The 21,546-nt window shown below is 35.3% G+C and overlaps 1 protein-coding gene across 1 annotated transcript; it reads left to right on the forward strand.

Moving 5' to 3' along the window:
• The first annotated feature begins 290 nt into the window (after positions 1-290).
• On the forward strand, positions 291-1,866 carry LOC109374574 (protein LCHN-like). Its single transcript, XM_019629293.1, is given in 4 exon segments — positions 291-812; positions 1,015-1,281; positions 1,283-1,756; positions 1,759-1,866. Coding segments are annotated over 4 exon segments (1,371 nt in total).
• Positions 1,867-21,546: the final 19,680 nt, after the last annotated feature.

Here is a 21,546-nt window from a genome sequence, read left to right on the forward strand (position 1 = left end):
AATTATGTAGGACCAGGGCAATGAATTTTTGACTTTGCTTCAGCTTGAGGAAGAGATAAGTAGTCCTTACACACAAATTCTCTTTCATCATGAAACCTGTTGGCTCTCATACAGAAACACTCTCACTTGTCTATTAAGTTGTAGGAAGAACTTCAACTTTGAAAATGAAATATTCAACCTGTGATATAGTGCACATAATTAAGTCTGGTTTGAAAATTAGCACAAGTCTTTTGAACCCCCTGAATTTATTCTCACAAAACAAATTTGTGTCGGCTCTTCCTCGCTTCGCCATGGTGGAGCGGGGCGCCGCGGTGCCACTGCTGAGCTGGGCCGAGGACCCAGCGGTCTCCCCACCGCAGGCCCCGGAGCTGCAGGCTGGAGGCTGGGGCTGGGGCGGCACCGGGGGTGGCCGGTTGGCTGCGGAGCCATGGAGGAGGCGGGAGCCCGAGGGGCTGGGTGCCTCCGAGGTGCTGCTGCAGCCCGGGCGCCTGGAGCTGGGCGACATGGAGGAGGACCAGATGGTGGCCGTGTTCGTGGTCACCTTCGATCCCCGCTCGGGAAACATGGTGGAGTGGTGTTTACCTCAAGATATTGACCTCGAAGATGTTGCGTTCAAGTCGATGGCCAGTGGGTCCCATAAAATCCAGTCTGATTTTATCTATTTCCGGAAAGGGCCCTTCTTCGGCCTGGCCTGCTTCGCCAACATGCCTGTGGAGAGCGAGCTGGAGCTTGGCGCCCGCATGAAGTCAGTGGGCATCCTTTCTCCGTCCCACACCCCGCTTTACCGGTACATGCACTTCCTGGAGAACCAGGTTCGGCACCAGCTGGAGATGCCTGGACAGCACTCCCATCTGGCTGCCTTCTACAAGGACAAGAAAGGGGTGCTACGTGCTGGTCCGGGGAGAGGCGACAGCCTGCCCCCCCCCCCCCCCCCCCCTTCCATCCACCGGTACATGTACCCTGAGATGAAGANACACCCCGCTTTACCGGTACATGCACTTCCTGGAGAACCAGGTTCGGCACCAGCTGGAGATGCCTGGACAGCACTCCCATCTGGCTGCCTTCTACGAGGACAAGAAAGGGGTGCTGCGTGCTGGTCCGGGGAGAGGCGGCAGCCCCCCCCCCGTCTGCTGGCTGCCTTCCATCCACCGGTACATGTACCCTGAGATGAAGATCACACACCCAGCTGGCTGCATGTCTCAGTTCATTAAATTCTTTGGAGACCAGATCCTTGTCCTTTGGAAATTTGCTTTACTTCAGAAGCGCATTTTGATATTTTCTCCCCCCTCCTGTGGGTGTTGTGTGCTACAGAGTGCACTGCTGCTGCTGCCCGGCCAGTGTGTCCCTGCCCAGCATTGGGGGAGCCATTCCCGAGTCCAAGCCTTTCTTCTACGTGCACGTGGCTGACATCGAGAGCCTGGAGGTAGAGGTGTCCTATGTGGCCTGCACCACAGAGAAGATATTTGAGGAGAAGCGGGAACTGTATGACGAGTATGTGGACAACAAGAACGTGAAGACGCACCACGACCACCTGCAGCCCCTGCTGAAGATAAACAGCGCTGACCGGGAGAAGTACCGGCGGCTCAAGGAACAGAGGCAGATGCTGCAGTACTCCCAGGAAGTGGAGGGGGACTCCGACCCGTGTGAAGAGGACCTCTTTGTGCTGTTTATCCTGAAGCAAAACAACCGGATATTTCAGACTTTGTTGGAGGTGTCTGCCAGTCAAGACAAAACTCTGACAGCCGAGCACGCCAGGGTCATGTCATGGGTCTGGACCCCCAGGGAGACCGCAGCTTCCTGCTGGACCTGCTGGAGGCCTATGTCATCGATGTCATGTTGAGCATTGACAACCCCTGTTGTCCATAGGAAGAGTGAACCCGGACTGGTGAGCCGCTCCCATGGGGACTCACTCCAGGCCCCAGAGGACTCGTTTTTTATTCAGTAGGAAGGAATATTGTTTCTACTTCCCAACAAATGTAATTTTTGCAATCTCCTTTCTTCCCATGCTCCCTAGAGGTAAGAGGAGACTGCCATAGCTTTGTGTCCTGCTGTGGCAGGACGCCGGAGTCTACCACCTTCTCCCAGGGTGGCTGCCTGGTTTGCTCATCGGCATTCACAAAGTTGACTGTCTGGTGTCCTTGTTGAGTGACGTCAGGAGGTGTGGCGAAGGCCACAGTTCATTGGAAGCCACCCGAGTCCTGGAAACACTGGGTGGACCGTTCTGGCAATCTGTCTGGTCTGTGTCCCTTGATGTAGTCACAAGTGAGACAGCTGTCTGCCCAGTGTGGCCTTGGATGTCCACCTGCCCACAGGTGGAATCTAGACCAGGTGACCTTCCATTATTTTTATCAGCTCTGGGAGTCCAGTCTTGGGACCAGGTCTCCTTTTTCCTGTGTATTAGGACAAAGCTGCGTCTTCCCTGTTCACATGAGTTGAGACCCCAACGTGGGACAGAAGGATGTTTCTGACACCAAGTTTGAGCTTCTCTCAGGACAGGATGACAGGGAGAGGCTGCTTGTCAGCCAGCTGAACACTACAGTGTTAGAATGAAGCCTTGAATCATTCCACACAGTAAGTTAATGGGGGCCACTCCATGTAATATTCCTCTTTCTTGGAATCGCCACCTCTTGAGATGGGTTGACAAATTCCGAAGGACCAGTGCGCCGGCCCTGGAGCTTGCAAGCAAATTCATCTTCCCCTTTAGTCTCCTTTAAGGGCTAAGCGTCCTCTGGGAGTAATTTGGGTATTTTTAAAGAGTAGCGGGTGCGGCCACCGGAAGCGGACCAATTGAGGCGGAGGATAGAGAAGAGGTTTTTTCAGCTGGACAACAGTCCTCAGGAGGAGTTACCGGCAGAACCTCTGGATGGAAACGGGTCCACTGGATTCCATCATCGGACAGGGAGCTGAGCTGTTAACTCAGAGGCTGGAGCCTGCTAATAAGAACAGGTGCTGGCGTGGAGCCCTCACAGACGTCTCTTTAGCAGAGACGGCATTCCTTGAGCTAAAGAATTGGGGCTAGCAATGTAACAGATTTGTCAGAGCGCAAATCTGACAGTGCCGTCCCCTGGGAAAGTGGCCCGAGTGTCAGCAATGAGTTTATGTGCTTCCCTCCGATGGGGTTTGGTCTGGGACAGCTCCTGTCAGCCCCTGCCCGTTCTCTTCTGCCGGGTGTCAGCTTAGGTGAGACAGCGGCTGTTCACCCCAGGAAGCCAGCTCTGGGGGGGCAGAGCTCCGGGGCCATCATTTAGGATTTTGACTTGGGATACAAGGCTATTGGTGACAGATAATTTCTTCCCCTTCACCCAGTCCTCCCTGGCTCTGTTACTGAAATATCCATCAGTGTATCCATGTCTGTGACCGAGTGCCAGCCAGGCTAATGGACACAGCAGAGAGAAATAACTTCCTAATCAAATAGACATTGATTCATCACTGTACCGTCTTTTATGTAAATATATAAATAAGTTGGAGCATTGAAATGTAAACTGTACAACTAATAAATTTTTCTCCTCCGCAAAAAAAAACCCACAAAAAACAAAAAACCAAATTTGTGTCAAGAATATACCCATGAGTAGGAATAAATGGTGGTTTCAAAACTCATATCAGCACTTAATCTAGGCTGGCATATGTTCTAAAATCTCTCTGAGTAAAAAAAAAACAAAACAAACAAACAAACAAACAAACAATATATATATATATATATATATATATATATATATATATATATATATATATTCTGATTCTCTCATATATGGTCCCCCAAAATAGTCTTACACAGTACCTAATACATAGTAGGCACTGATAACTATTGAAGATTTTTAAAAAATGCTTGAAATCTAAAACTTACATACTTCATTCTCCAGGAATAATCCTTATGGTGGTTTCCAGGGACAGCTTTAGGTACAGAAGTTGAAAACCCTATATGTTCAATAAAGTACTCGGACACCTATGTAACACTGGATGAAAGACATTAGCAGGTTTTAAGAATTCCAAGTCTAATGAGAAAGACAGATGACTAAAAATTCATCATAATAAATGGCATGTGCAAATGGCCAGAAAACATACAATGTTCAACTTTGATATCCACCAGGAAAAAGAAAATTAAAACCACAGGAAATATCATTATGCATTCTAGAATAGCAAAAGTGAAAAAGGTGTGAGATATTGAATGTTGGCGACCATATGGAGCACCCTGAACTTCCATGCCCTGCTGGATGGCGTTGCAGGGGGTGGGGCATGAGGGGCTGAGGGAGGAAAGGGACTGCCACTGCAGGAAATCGCTTGTCAGGGTATAGGTAGTCCAGAAGTAAGAATAAGTTATGACCCAGCAATTACACTCTTAGGTATATATATCTAAGAGAAACACATATACATGTTCACCAAAAACTATGTTTTTAGAAAATTCCAACAGCCCTGGAAACGACCCATATCTTGATCCACCGTGCAGTATACAAATAAATTGTCATATAGTCACACAATGAACAATGATAATGAACAATCTACAACTACACACATTAAGAGAAATAAATTTAAAAACCATAGTGTTTAACCAGGCAAGTCAGCTGTGAAGAATGTATACTGTATGATTCCATTTATAGGAATTCCCAAAACACTAGGTTATGCTGTAAGAAGTCAGGATAGCAGTTATCTTTTGAGGGTTGGGCAGTTGAAAAGGGAGGAGAGGTGTTTGGGTGGTAATATTGTTTCTTCATTTGGGTGCTAGTTGTTCAGGTGACTATCAGTGTGTGAAAATTCATTACAGCAAGTCTCCGACTTACGAACCAGTTCCGTTCAGGTAAAATGTTCATTAGTCGGATTCGTTCGTAAGTCCGACAAAATGAGTCTTTGCGTTTCCTAGCAGTCCCCTCCTTTTTTCCTCTTGCTTCTGGACATCCTGGGCTTAAATTTCTTAAATATCTTAAATTTCTAAATTTTCTCATCCATAAAATGATATTTATGGAATGATATATACCCAATGCTAAAAATTCTGTGATTTCTAATTATAGAGCTTGAATCTAAAACATTTTTCTATGTGGGGGAAAGATCTCTATCACTGGAAATAGGAGCTAACTGAAATAGTAAAATTGGAGAAAAAAAGTGTAACATTATATAAAAATCCAAATATAAATATTTTTCAAAATATAGTAACCTTTAGAAACTGTCATAAAATATCTATAGATGATTTTTTTAATTAGTCACATAAGAAAATGCAATAATCAGAAGACTATTAAAATTTATGTGAGTTGCGATCAAAATTGGGTGATTTTGAATTCAAATCCTAAAAATGAAAAGTTGTGTAGAAGTTACTACAAATATAATAAAATAGAGTCTGCTATAAGAACTTGCATTAAAAAGTTGTGATCAAAATCAAAGCAAAATTGAGAACAAAACTTAAGGATGCCCAATGGGCATATCATACATTAGATTTCAAGAAATTAAACTGTGACAGTAGGGTACCCTGATGTGAAACTTGGAGAAAGTTTTTCCCAATGGTATTGTTGGCAAAGTGTGACCCTGATAGAGCCATTCCAATAATTACCAATTATAGGCAAGTCACTGATTAAGTCAATTTCTGATTAAGTCACACTTAGAGTAATATCTTTGTTATAAATGTCTGATAATATTGAAATCTGAGAGTTGAGAAGAAAAATTGTCATGTATTTTTTGTGGAGCAAGTACATAGCTAAATCTGAAATGAAAAAATGAAGGACTTAATTAAATCCATATTGAAAATGTTCTAGTTTTTAGAGATAATATTTTAATTATTATCATGCTTATTTGTGTATTTGTGTTTTTTGAGTTTTGAACATTTAGGGGAATGACATTTTAATTTAAAATACTGAAGAGAGTTTGATTAATTAGAATTTTAAATGTGTTAAATCAGTGTTGAAATTTTTTTATTATAGATTAAATGTTTGATCAATTGTGCATTAATTATTTTAAAAAACTAGTAAATTCTCATTCATGAATAGTAAAGGATATAAAAATACCATAATAATTAAATATCATAATTACCAATGCAACCAGCACAGGAACAATACTGCACACAAACTAGATGACTTCAGATGAATTACAATGATTATAAAAAACAAATAAAAAAGTACAATACTTATAAGAAAGGAAGTCATATTTAAGACATATTGAAGATTTCCATATAAATAAATGTGAAGGTGATAAAGGATATTTTTAACTACTTATTTGAACCATCTGTACAATTTTATTTCTAAGAATAAGTACAAGGTTTTTGATCAATTGTCAATGCATATAAACATTTAAATAATTACTCTTAATATACCCTTGTGAAATTAGTGACAAAATTGTTTGAGGAGATTGTATTCACAATTTCTGGGAAGAAATTTGGTGGAAAGAAGATATACTTCAACTGAATTTTTTTTCTAATTTTTTTAGTCTTTATCTTTAAGTAACAACTAAAAGTAAATTTCCCCAATATATAGTTTGTCAATTGATGTTTAAAATTGGTTAAAAGTTATTGAGGGTGATGATGATGATGATGATGATGATTTTGTATTGTTGCTAGTTTATGTTGTGGACTTCTCTGACTAAGTTTAAAGGCCCCTGTCTCTAAGATATTGAGCCATCGGGAAAGTCATGATGCATTTTTGCATTGAAAAACATAGAAAAATACATCATGACTTTCCTGATGACCCAATATATAGCCATAGTTTCTCAATTAGCTTTTGTTTAGCTGGAGGCAAGTAGCCGACCCTAAGCACAAGCAAGTATGTCATTTGTTTTCATCTTGAGGTTAACACATATCTTCCAACTCATGCATTCTCTCTTTTATTTTTTTATCTTGCCCCTCTTTTCTATTCTTTCCATGCTTCAGCATACATGGTTCCGTGTCCTTCCTTGATTTCTCAGTTCACTGTATATTAAAAATCTCAAGGCCTGCTTGTGTTCAACACATTGCAGCTGCCTTGGACTAGCTAGCCCTTTGTTTTGTAAAGGATGTGGGTGTTAATGAATGCACATAAATACCTGTGTTATAACTAGTAAGAATGATATAATACAAGATCTTATAAATGTTGTGAAATCCCACATTATTTGCAGAAACAAGGTAAAGAAAACAAAGAGGAGGTGCCATTTTTGACTAGGAAAATTATTTTAATTTCATTACCATTTTAAACCCACTTCAGGGTTTTCAGTTTAGGATTTTTCTAATTTAATGATTTGCATTTGTAGAGCAATTGTAATGACATGGAGTGAGATGAGTGAGAAGAGGATTATGAGTGGGGACACAATCCAGAGGTCCCCATATCATTATGAGGTTTCTAATGATTCAGTTAATGTGTGGTTTACATTCAACTCTATGTATAGCAATGTTGTTATGATAGTCCTTTAAAATTGCTCACCATTTCGTAAAATTAAAATTGCCATTCTAGGAAGGTTTTGCTTAGTTATTCTTCTATATTTATGTACTCACCAATATACCCCTTCTTTCCTGGGGGGAATTCATGTCCCAGTTTGAGATTTGTGGGCTTATATCTTTTAAGACTTTGAACCATGTTGCTAAAAATAATACTTTAAGTCTTAACCTAAATATAGGACCACCTAAATGGTAAAATTGTAGGCATGTTGGCAGGGAGATCCTAACAATGTACTCATTCATAAACAAAGTTCTAATTATTTTATTCACTTTTTTATAAGTAACTGAATACTTTGAATCCATTACCAGGTAGCCAAATAGTGCCAACCACTCGACTATGTATGATTCTCCAAGGGTTGTTAAAGTCTATATTGCCAGAGAAAGTATGTAAGTAGTAAGGCATTTCAGAAAGCAATTCTGAAACCAGAAAAAAGTAAGCAAATTATTCAGTAATACTCTAATTTTCTATATAAAGATATATATCTATCAAAGGAAATTAGAGTTAAGTTCTAATATGCAGTCTTAACTGAATATTAAGAAGTAAGTGCAAATCATTTTTTAAACGTGAATTAAAAATATATACTTCTAATTCTTTTAGGTAAGAAATATAAATAGAAGTAGTATTACAAAACAAATGCACTACTGGTCATAGATTCATGTCTGAATATGAGCCCTTTAAAATGCAAAACAGGAGTGAACAAGACAGCCTGTTTTTCATTGACCAAGGTAAAGTTTAAATGAAATATAGATGCTATTGAAAGTGCAAACCTAAAGCCTAGATGGTTGACGTTTCAAAGGTGCATAACCCAGCCAGACAGTAGCAAACAAGTGGAAAAATTGATCTTGTTACATTGATCATTTGTCCTACCTGTGTATAGAACTTGACTGTTACTTTGTTTATTACAGCTATGTCTCTCAAGTACACCTTTTGAAGCTAGAGGTACACATTAAAGTTACTATTAACAAAAGAAAAATTGCTTTCCACAAACAAACTCATTATAGACAATGGAAAATCAATCCCAAAATGAATTGTACTTTGCAATTCAACTTGCTGTGGTAGTTGCAGCATTGCTACTGATGTACAAACGCAGCGATTATAGCTGCTCATCATCTCTATGCTATCAGCATTCTCCACCTTGTTTGTCACCTGCAAATGTCCTATTGATTTTATATAGAGCAGAGAAATTTGAGACTATATTTGCTCCTTTGAGTTATGGAAATAGTTATGAGCACATTCGCTTAACCAAGAGGGGTAAGAGACTGACTCAGGTGGATCTACAAGCTTAATCACCTGATTATTTATTTAGTGGATGAGTCCGTCAGAGGGAACAATGCAAGAGTTTCCCATGCTGTCCCTAGGATATGGGAAGACCTGTGAGCAATATCTGGAAATTTTTGCATGGGGGTTATTTCCTGGCTTACTCTCCAGTTCTCAGTTTATTTTGTTAATATAAAGTGAAGGTTTACACTGGGTTAAATTCCAAAGCTTTATGCTCAAGCTTGAAGAGAAATGGCATGCTCCTTTTGTTTACAGGAAAAACAAAGGACCAAGGGTTTGTCTATTTGCATTATGACACTCAAGGTGCCCACTTGGGAACCAAATCTGGTCTTGTTCTGGTGAAAATAATGAAAAATATTTACGAACAACTGATATTTTGTTAGAATGTTGCTTCCATACTTTAGTCTTTTTAGTAAGTGACTAGTGGAAATAAGAAAACAAAAAGTAGTAGAATATTGCAAAGTATATATGTTTGAGGGCAGTGCACCATGATCTACCTGATTTGTTTCTTTCTAAAAATGCTTTAAGAGTATAACTTTAAAACTTCCCAAGAAAATCACACCCTATAACCATTGAGGGAAGATCTATTTATTACATCGTTAATTTTTAAATAAATAAATATAAAATGGAGCTCCTAGTGTTTCTCTAATTATCACATTTTAGATTGCCAAATCACATTTACTCATACAAATTATGTCAAAAATGTATGTGTCAGTTGGCATGGTAACTGTGCTGTGCAGCAGCTTGTCCAGAGGAACGCATCTCATCATATTTGCAAATTATGGATTAGGGCCTTTAATTTCTGATGTACAAAGGCAAAAATAATGATAAAATACATTACCATATTTTGTCGTGTATAATGCATACTTTTTGCCCAAATTTGTGAGGGAAAAATAGGGATGCATATTATACATGGGTAGTACTAATTCCGTATCTATATAAATATTTATAATTCTTTTATTTATCTTTATGAGTTAAAAGTGTAACTCCAGAAATCAACAATAATATCCATATGCAAATAATAGGAATACGATCATCGGTTTTGTTGAACTTACGATGAACTTGCAACTATGAAGAGTTCTTGCCTTCCATGATGCTTAAATATAATAAATTTTGTTACCAGTACATAAAATTTCTTCTACTTTGTATTTGCTCTTGTGTTTTGTAATTATTTGTTATACAAAATGTTTTGTACTGTAATATGTTAAAAATAAATGCTAAAATTTCTTTATAATACAAAAACAAGTACCTAAATGTAAACAAATAAAAATTTGAATTAAAAAATTAAAACAAAAGTTTTTTTTTCTTAAAAGTTTTGGCCAGAAATGTGGGTATGCATATACATGGCAAGATATGGTATATACTTATTATTTAGGTAATATTTTTGAATAATGCTTATTATTTAAGTAATGATTTTTGAAGGGAATATTAAACTTAAGAAAAAAAGAAATATAGATTTGAATTTTTTTGAGGAAGGCAATATGTTTTTTCCAGTGGACCCTGGTGGTGAGATTAGACAACAACTGCAATGTACTTATGATACTTGCTAAAATGAACAATGAAAGTCAGATCCTGTGAGTATCCAAAGAATAAGAACTCAGAAAACATTTAACAATTACGTATTGCTGGGTAATTATCCCGTTACACAGTATCCACATTCTCCAAATATTTTTGTTATTCTTAATTGATTTCATTTAAATCTTTTCTTTCAAAAAATGAAAGAACAACTTAATTGTATACTTTAAAAAATTCTACAAATCAATGAAAAGATTACTTATCGCTATCTAGAAAATATTTAGTATAGAAATTTTGTATCTAGAGTACATAGATGTGATGAAATTTATCACTCCTGGAGGAGTCTTACAAAGAGTCTGAGGCTGCTTAGAAGTGCTGACCTCACATCTGTTTGGATTTTGCCTCATTGCTTTTTGTAAGGACTTAAGTTTTCATTGAAATGGTTTCTGCCTTGAAGATTTCAAGGTAACTTTCCAGTATCTCCAAAGTATTTTTTCTTATTACAAACTGTGTAATATTTGATAATTGCCAAACAGCTTACTTTCCCAAAACTTTATATGCAAATGGATACAACATAGACGTTTTATTGAATTTATCATTTTTAAAACATACAGAATATAATTGGATATAATTTATTAGTCCTGATTAACATTTTTGAAGTGTATTTTTTTTTTTTAGCTGAGCAATCCTGCCACCTTTTGGTAGCTCAGCAGCAACACAGCTTGGGCCGGGACTCGAACCGCTGTTGCTCAGAGTTCATACTCTTGAGCGAGCTCTTAACCAACTGAGCCACTTGACTGGCCCTTTGAAGTGTATTTTTGAAGTTCCAAGTGCTAGTGCCATATATATATATATATATATATATATATATATATATATATATATATATATATATATATATATATAAACAGTATTTAGGAGACATTTTTCAATTGGCATAGCTTTATAAAGATTTATAAACATAATTTAAATAGAACATGTAGGGAGTAATATAGAGGACTCCAAAAATTGAAAATCCAAAGATCCAGGTTAATTATATTACACACACACACACACACACACACACACACACTCATACATTCATTCATTCTTTCATTCAATAATACAATAATACATTAATGAAAAGTTAAACAATATTCTCAGGTTAACCTTGTAAACAGGATTAAAATTTCTACTTCCTAAATTGCAGTGAAAGCAATCCAATACAAGTTTTAGTGAAGATGCATACTTCAGGTTTAAAGAGTAGAAATCAAGCTTCAGTGCCTTACCTGAGAGTAAGTTATTTGTGCTGGGAATAATTCCTACACAGCTTCAGGTAGATACTGTCACAAACTTCTATTAGACATCTTTGATAATCTCTCCTACCTCTTGGGTAGGTTGCACGTGTCTTTTCAGGCAGGGAGTGTATTTTACACTTGACTGCAATGCCTTACATTCCCTAGCGAGAACTATCCATGCTTTCTTATAATCAATTGAGCCTTTCTTAAGCAATGACTACAGAAGTCACAGTTTTCCTGACCCAATAATTTTTTCATTTTGTCATTATAATTGAAAATCCAGATTGATAAGCCATCAGACGATGTAGGTGATCTCATCAGCACACTAATGTTGAAAATGTCTGCATGAGTTGAGCGGAGGTCGTTCTCCTGGGATCGCTAATCCATATAAGTCACAGCTAGCCTCAAGTATAGATTTAGTTCAGGGTAAGCTCTTCTTCATAGGGATTGTTATAACACATATCCTTTAAAATCTATTTAACTGTTACATAACCTAAATACGAGGATGATAGAAAGCAATTTAATGCATTTTCCCTTGAGCAAAACCACAGAGGACAAAGCACTTCTTTTAGTCACTTTGACTTTATTAAGAACTCTCCAACTGTGTGTAATGATAGAAATGATACTTCTCATGGCATTTATTTTAATGTACAATATGAGATGAATGTAAGTTTTAGAATTAAACCTCTCAAACTACTCTTTCTTAGAAGTACACATTGCAGGTTTTTGTTTGTTTATGTTGAGGGTGTTTGGTTGTCAATCTAAAAGAACAATGTAAGAAATTGCAATGGACTAGAAGAGATTTATAGAATTAGCTCACTTTAAAAGGAGTCAAGTTTATGAGTTTTCTTGAGATGGAGTGCTTCCCTTATTTACTCAGAGAGACAAAAACAATCAAATGCTCCATAATATTATACCAAAATCACCACTGGGAAAACAGTAGCTGTAGTAAAGACACATTTTGCTACATCAAATAAAATGTCCATATGTGATGAAAAATTTATTCCTTAGGAAATGAAATTAGAAGCCCCAAGGGACTCATAAATAAATACACTAGAAATTGAATATCATATTACATACACCTTTAATTAGCTTTTGTTCACAGAAAAGTGTCTTGCAATAGCAGTTTTATTAAAACAAATTAAAATGAAATTTAATAATAACTGCTATATCTGAATGTATCTCAAAATGACATATCTTATTGACCAAGGACTAATTTATGACCTTTTTTTATTCTATGGAAAATAAAACATATGCATTCCTCAGTACCATAGAATAACAGCCCAAATAAATAACAGTGTCATTTCATACATGTTTTTAAAACCTATGTGAAAGTTAGTTCTCTCCCACAGGAAAGATATGTACTGTTAAAATTACTGCATGAGTATATGTGAGTTAGGGGAACAAATGCTTTATAGTAGCTTTTAAAGCTAAATCCTAGTTCTAAGATCTACCACTTACTGGCTGTCTGAGGCCATTACTCATTGATTTAGCCTCTAGGGGAATTATGTTCCTTATCCATTAAAATATAGCCTAGTAGCAGCTGCCTTACCTGAAAATACATTGATGTTAATACCTGGAGAAAGAAAAATTCTATAAAAATTCAGCTGCTTGCTGCCTGTGTTGCCCAGATGTATTTTATATATGTTTAAATATATTTATAATTAAAACTTAGTTCATGTATTGCCTAATCTCTTTTTCACAACACAGACCATGGCACTGTAAAATGGCATTTATTGCTGTAAATGTATTTTATAAAGTAAATTGAAAGCACTCCAATATGTGTTATACACATGGAAAGTGAAGTGGAGGCTAGTGACAGTCATCCAGGTGGTTCATATTTAAAAATAAGTCTTTTGAATTCCTTAAAGAACTATGAACTACATGATTTTTTACTGGGAATTATCTATTCATCACCTCCTGTTGTCCAAATCTGTTTTTACAGGTTAATATAGATATAGAAATATACAGATGTACAAATGTGGATTTTAAAAGTTATGGTGGGAGATTTGTCTTCATCTGGCATAAGCAATCAATCATCACTTGCTTTTAATCTTCTAAATTTCTGTAGATTCCCATACCTCACATACTCCTTTTCATTGTAGTTTCCTGATTTCTGGCCTGAGGTTCTTGAACATGAACTACTGCAGTAAATTTCTAACTTGGCTTCCAGACTCTGGACTGGTTCTCCTCTTATTCATCCTCAGAGTTTGTGTTAAGTGTGATCATTTAAAAAGTATTCTTACAACAGTAATAATTTAAAAAGTACCTAGACTATTAATTTCTTGATATGACTTCAAAAAATTTCCAAAGTAGATATTTACCTAACCAATAATAGTACTTACATATTTCTGTGTTCCACATCCTCACTTACGTTAGGTATTGTAGACAATATTTGATGATTAGATGAATGTAAAATGATAATTTTGTAATTTGAATAAAAGGTGCTTGATAACTAGAAGGAAAATAATTCAAACTTGGGAAGAAAATAAATAAATTAAAAATAATAATACTAAATCACCTAAAAAAATGCATATTTAACAAAAATCCCCACTAACGACATTGAGAAAAATGTTTAATGTCCCTAAATTAGTTCTCTCAAAAATGTGAGTACTTTTTCAGCCTTAGGTACAAAATCCTTGATTTGTATCCTGTGTACCAGTTGCATGAATTCTTCCTTCAACACACATGCATGCTTCATTCATGCTCTTTACAGAAATGACATTTTCCATGTGGCTAGCTAGTGAAATCCAGCTCATCATTCAAGACCAACTTCACTGTAACATTTCCTTCTGAGCTCTCATTAACTCACTTCTCTTTCTGAGAAACATTTTATAGTTCTGTGTCTGATATTGAACAGCACCTTATTTACAACTAGTTGCTATATCATTCTATCATGCTGAAATATGGGAGATGTATACCATTTCCATTTTCAATGTGTTTTTTTTTAATGAATCAGGGACTATGCATTATATATTCATCTGTGTATTCTTAACCCTTAGCACAGTGCCAAGTATAGCAAGTGCTCAATATATTTACATTTTGAAATGGAGACCTTCTTGCATGAATCTTTCTTAATGAGTCAATATGTTGTTAAGCAAAGCAGGCTTTGGGTAAACCTATAAAATATGCATAGTTTCCAGTAGCTGCAGGTTCACTTAAACAAACAGAAAGGTTAAATAAAATATTTCTTGTGTAGCATTACTTTATTTTTTTTATTGACTGTAGTGTATATAATACAATAAACCAAGGGGAATTTTAAAAAACATATGTCTAAGATTACCAAATAATTTAAAGAAGACTATCAAACATACTTTATAACAATATATTGACTACTTATATGTAGGCATCTACACAGAGGCATGCTTGTATTGATCTAGTTCTGTCTTATATAGAGATACATATTTTGTATTTCATCAAATCTAAGACACAATTAATTCTAGAAAGCTCTATTACTGATACACCACTAAAAAGGAAATAAAATAATTAGATGTAATGCTTTTATGTTATTTGTAATTTTATACTTATCAAATAAGCTGTGCTATACTTACTTAAATATAGACTTTGTCTTAAATCACTTGAATGCAAACACAAAAACAAGACAATACAAGTATAATACATTATTATAAGGTATTTCCAAAATATTTTCACATTTAGAGTCAATGCTTCTGAAACACTTTGCTACTCAGAGTTATTGATATCAGGTTCCTTTTCTCACCACATAGCCTGTACCATCAAAAACATTGGTGTTGCAACACTTTAAGGAATCTATAAAGAACTTGTAGCCATTGAGTCCAAGTTCTTATCTCATTTGCACTCATGTGGAGCAAGAGAACTTTTCATTCCTCCTTTAGGAATATTTCTAAACATATTTTTAAATCACCACTCCAAACCTTCCACTCCTTACTATTTTTCTCCATTGTGTTAGTGCTCTGCTATTTATTGTCTTTAAGATTTTGCTCAAAGCCACTGACATTCCTTCTGTAAGTCTTGATGCTAGCAGCTATGAGAAAGCATGCAATAACTGATAGCTAGTTCATGACTCCTGCCATAGACAAAAACCACTGGAAGATGTTGTTGGCTATAAGATATATCTGTATGCGATCTTAAAATGTGAAAAAATAGGTGACAAAGAATCAGAGAAATACAGCATCATATTTACTGATATTAATCTATAAGATTCTACATTCACAATGTATATATATATATATATATACATATATATATATCAAATCATCATGCTCTACACTTTAAATATCTTACAATTTTATTTTTCAGTGATTTGACATTGGGTTATGTATATTTTTAAAACTCCTTTTGTTGTTTTTTAACAACTGAAAGGCATCAAACATATACACAAATCTCACTTTTTACAACAAAACACATTTTTATGTTCTTTCTCCCATGAGTTAACCATCATGACAATATTCTTTTTCCAAACTGTCATGTAGTTCAGGAATTGCAACAGAAAGTTTGAACAGTTTGAAAGTTAAGAATCTTTTTTTTTTCTTTAAAAGAACAAATCCATTTTACCAAGACAGATTGTCTCCTTAATCAAAAAAAAATCATTTCTAAGGAAGTATTTCCTTATAACAGAATATGGGAACCTAAGATGTACATTTGTATGACTTCACCAGAAGGACATTTCTAAGAATTAGTGAAAATCAGAGCACTCAAAGTAAGCACAATGACTTCCCTAAAGCAAGCCATGCATTTAGTTATTTGAGAGCTTGTATGACTTTCAGGGCTTCAGAGGTCAATCAAAGTACTGACTATAAAAACTGATACATAACCCTACAATGCTATTTTATAATTTTATGATTAAAAAAGTGTTGTTATTTTTTTTCTTGGGCCACTCTGGAACTTTTTGATTATTAAAACTATGTTAGCTGTCCAGATGTGATAAATCTTTAAATGAAAGAGTAGCTAATTTATAGGAGAACATTCTGCTAGCCAAAGCAGCTCAGAGCCCTGCAGATGGTATTGTTGTCTTGTACTTTTCTGTATAGCCAACGTCTTTGTTTCTGGGTTCATCAAGCTCTCTCTCTCTCTCTCTATCTATCTAGATATCTAGATATATATTTAGGTTAAGGGGGCATGATTCTCAAAATGGAATATATATAAAATCCTTTTTTTTATACAAGTCAAATGCATATCTATTTTGAGCCCCTTTTAGCTAAGATAGTGGGGAAGGGAGTGTGTACATCTAGTCCAAGCCTTGGTTCGAAGAAGTGAACTGAGGTCCTTCCCTTATACTCGTATCTCCTGCCTTACTCCAGTCACTTTTCGCTCCTTCTCTGACCTATCTTTAGGGTATAGTGATCTCTCTGCCACTTTCCTAAGGTACTGGAATCTACTGTACTCTATGCTTAGATAAACAATACAAATGTTCATTTTGGGCGGTGGGGGAGGGGGTGGAGGGTGGCTTGTTTTTACAGAATTTTGCCCAAGAAGCAGAAAAAGGAAATTTTGTGAAATCCACAAATTTGTTGTTCTCAACTCTTTTCCATCACTCCTGACACTAAATGCCTGTCATAATCTCCTTAAAGACTCCCCAGGCTAATTTCTTGTTTCTGCTTTCCTCCTTTTATTCCTGTTCTTGCATCTTCTTTTTCCCCCTCTCTTCATTTTTCTCCCTCCTCCCATCCTTTCCTTACTTTGTTGTGCTTATTTTTTTAATGAACATATATTTTTAAGACAATTAATATAAAGCCTATTAGCTCCTTAAGCAGTGTGGTGAAAAAAATAAAAGAAATTGTGAGAAAAATGAACTCTGGTTGATTTAATTTTGTATTAGCCTGCCACATCTGCTGTGATATTCCATAACTCAGACCTCAAGCCTGAGTATGGCCACTTGGAAACAATTCATAAAATAATGAAACTTAAATAGACAAAGCTCAAAAAATTTACTTTTGTTCTTTATTCTTAGAAAATAATTTATATCCATGATCCAAGGAAAGTTGTGTTTGGGGATAGAAAATGTGAAAAATAAAAAGAGGGGAAAAGCTCAAGTGAGGCAGAGGTACACTTTCATTTTCATTTACTCTTGTGTGACTTTGGGATTATTTCTTGACATAGGAGTGAGCAAGTCATGAAGAGTTTACATCAAGCCCTTCCTTAACCACACATCACTAATTCTAAAACAACTTCAATCTTAAAAAAGGATTTGGAAAAAGCTCAAATCACAGGAGAAAAATGCAGGTGTGAGGTTTGAACTGGACATAAAGTGTCAGTTTGTGTTTGACTTGCCAAAACTTGCACTTTTATCTTATAAATTGCACTTTCAGTCCCTGTGGGGACTGAAAGCCTCTAGCATTTCTAAAGTTGAGTGGTACCTTAACTAATCTTTATTAGCAAAAATAAATGAATAAATCTAGAAAAAAACCACTAGTTTTCTAGAGTTAGTTTTCATCTTTCTCTCTTTAATATTTCCCAAGAATTGTGAAGTAGAGAATATTTTTAAAGGACTATTGCAAAGATGATAGCATACACAATGAAGCTGAAATTTTAAGGAATCATTTAACAGGAAACTGGTGCCAGGCTTTTAAAGATAAGCGCTTAAGATTTTTGAAACTGCAAGTAACACTGTGTGTGTCTCTGCATAAAGTCTTAGCGTTATTTTAGCACATCTTTTGTGCTAAGACTTCAATGTACAATGACAGCTCTTGATAATAAATTCTGGGGATAAATATAATTCTAGACACTAATATTTTTAAATCATGCCAAAGTCAACAAAAGTGGAATAAATACTGTAGAGCAAGGCATTTTCTATCTTTTACCCAAAAAAAATCCTTTAGGCAAAAACAAAATACCACTATAGGAATTTTAAAATAAAAAGGCTTTTTGACTTTTTAAATATGAGACTATATCTAAATGGAAAAAAATGTGATAAAACCATTCTAACCCTTTCTCAGTCCAAACCTATTTCTAATCCAAAAGACTTGGCTTGTTTTTTTCAAGGTTATCATAAATATGCATGAAAAATGCAAAAGGCCTTGATATTTCACATCTTGACCTTTTTGAGTATGCCTCATGAATTTATGCCCACATCTTGCCATTTCATTTCATGTTCTCATATCTTAACTCTACATATTTACTGACCGTTTAAAGTAGTTAACATAAAAAAGTATTTATATGTTTGTCTATAACTGACTTATAGCTTTTTTCCATTCTAGAATAAATTATTATCATTTTTATTATTGTTATTATCATTAGCAATTATCTGAGCATATTTTCCTCTCTGGATCAAAATGAAAACAAATTACTAACACTTAGAGCCCTGGAATGTAGAGCAGCCTTTTCTGTTTTCCAATATTATTCTGAAGTTGCAGGGGTTTTGTTTTGTTTTGGCTTTTTGTTGGTTGATTGGTTCATTTTACCAAGCACTTTAGTATCAGAAAAATCTGTTTAATTTTGGTCCTGTCACTTATCATTATGTGAAATCGGAGACACTGAGAATTCCACAAAAGCTTTCTTTATATGTGAGCATAGCAAATGAAATAATGACAATATGTATGGTACAGTAGAATCCTGCCAGAAAAAGCATCTGTTATTATTATCAATCACTGTATTATCCAGCAATGCTCTAATTATAATTATTCCTCAGTCAGTGAACAAAGTACATCATTAGGAACAATAACAAATAATAAAAGGTAGTAACCTGTCATTTTAAGATGGGCTTGGAGCAGAAAATTGAAAACATCTGCCCTGAGGATCCGTGAAGCCAACCATGGGAGACTCTGAGAAGTAACTGGGAACTCTGGAAGGAGGCAAATTTATATAATCCTAAAGAATTAACATAAATATAATTTTATTGTTTTGGTCACTGGCTGGTAAACCTGAGAATTTTCTTAATGTGATAATGCTATCAATGTCATCCTTTTCTAAGTAATATTAATACTGCTATCATTCCAATTGGAAAAGGTGAGCATCCGTTTGAAGATACATCCTTACTAAAGCACCAAGAAAGGATACTTTCTTATTATTAAGCTGTAACTGTAACTTTGTCACTCAAAGGAAGGAAGCACAGAGAGAGAAAAGGAAGGGAGGGCGAGAAAGGAAGGGAGGAGTATTTTCTCTCTTCTGCTGGGCACTTTCACTTAACTATGACCTCATCCTCACATCAGTCTATTGCCCATGGTAATAATATGTACTGACTTCACAATAAAGTTGCAAAGCTTCATAATAACATCCCAGATACTGAAATCACAAGGGCGTATTGCTTCATAAAGCTGCTTTGTGATACAGCCAAGTTCTTTTAACTATAAAGCCAATGCTATTTTCCCCACATCACGGTGAAAAGGGGCCCTCAGCCCATCAGTCTTGTTTATTTCTGAAAATAAGACTACCGAAAATGTCAGTTATTGTAGGAGGTAATTCTTTCAAAAAGACAATGTGGATAGTATTGTCTTGATAATGTAATATATTTATTCCTGTGTAGGTAGTATTTCCTTACATTATTATGGTTTATAATAAAGCTTCTATTTTTTATGAATTCAGTAAATATTTTGAAAAACTTATGCAAGACCCAACTATGTGATTTTTTAAAAATATAATAAAACTCTCAATAAAGTTTTAAGAGCACTTGGATACTAGCATTTAGGAATTATTTAATTAGCAGCCTTTCTTGAATCGACTCAGGAATTTTCTGGTAGTTTGTGAGAAATAACACCAGATTAAGATGGTAAAATTTACACTAACTTATTGGCCTTATATTATTCTTTTCAGGCATTTCAAAATCCTGGAAAATGTAAATTGTACATAACCTGTCTTTTCCCTCTATTTTGAGATATCAGAGAAACAGCTATTTTCTGCAGGAAAGAATTATTAGAGATAGTCCTTGTTTGGTTCTAAAACTCTTTATTTCAAATTTCATATTAATCATTAGTATCATATTCTGCATGTTATTTTTTTCTGTATTCTCAGATGCAATATTATTTTACTCCTCAATTATAGAGTCTGTTATTAAGATATTTTGGAATATAACAGTATGTGTGTGTTTTCAGATATTTTAGAATACAATAGCGCGTGTATGTTGTGAGTCTATGTGTGTATATCAAAGAATTCACATCACGTATATTATTTTTAGATCAATAACTTGGAAAATAGCAATATATTAATATTGAATTACTTCAACCATCTGACAAATTTTAATTTAGCACTATAATACGCCAGTTACTAGATTCGTTACAGAGGTTGTAGCAGTGAATGAGATAGAGTCCTTGCTATATGAGTTTAATATCTAGCGTGGGAGGTGGTTGTGAAAGAAAAATTGTACCAATACAAATAAAATTACAATTTTGATACATGATAAGTACCATGAAGAAAAAGTGCCTACCAGTTTTCTCAAAATAGAACTGGTTTATTCCATATATATATATATATATATATATATATATATCCAGAACAATGTATACACATTTTAGGGAAAAAAACTGTATTAAAATTATGCTGATGGTAACCACTTTGAGCACCTCTTGCAATTGCAGAAGTCAAATGTAACTTGTATTTATCTTTTGTTATTGGTATATGTTTAGTATTATAATTTTAATACAATTTTCCTTTCTTAAAATGTGTATACATTTTTGGCACTCTCTGTATATATGTGTGTATATTTACATGTGTATATAATTAAATATGAAAGTATATATTATATATAATATATATATAAATGAGAGAGTCATTTTCATTTTTAAAATGTCTTAGTTTGAACAAAAATGTATAACAGTCACTGCAATTAATGTTCAAACATCCTTTTATTGCTGGAATCCACCTCAGCCATGATATGTTTTTGTTAATGTGATATTATCTTCTGTTTGCTAGTATTCTTTTTAGAGTTTTTTTGCATAAATGAATGCTAGGAATGTTTCTTTGTGCAGTCTTTAAAGTACTGGTAACAATGTCATACTTGCTTTCTCTACGACTGTCCATATCCTTTAGGTTACTTGGATTTTAAATTTGGCAATATTTAGCTGTAAAATCAGTTTTTGGAGGGGTTGCTTTTTGATGGACTAACCTGTTAGGGATTTCTTGCTGGGGTAATATTTGGTAATTGCAGTTATCAATTTCAACCAGATTTTCAAAAATATTTA

This window comes from Hipposideros armiger, unplaced genomic scaffold, assembly GCF_001890085.2.
Source record: "Hipposideros armiger isolate ML-2016 unplaced genomic scaffold, ASM189008v1 scaffold_835, whole genome shotgun sequence".
In the NCBI taxonomy this organism is placed as follows: domain Eukaryota; kingdom Metazoa; phylum Chordata; class Mammalia; order Chiroptera; family Hipposideridae; genus Hipposideros; species Hipposideros armiger.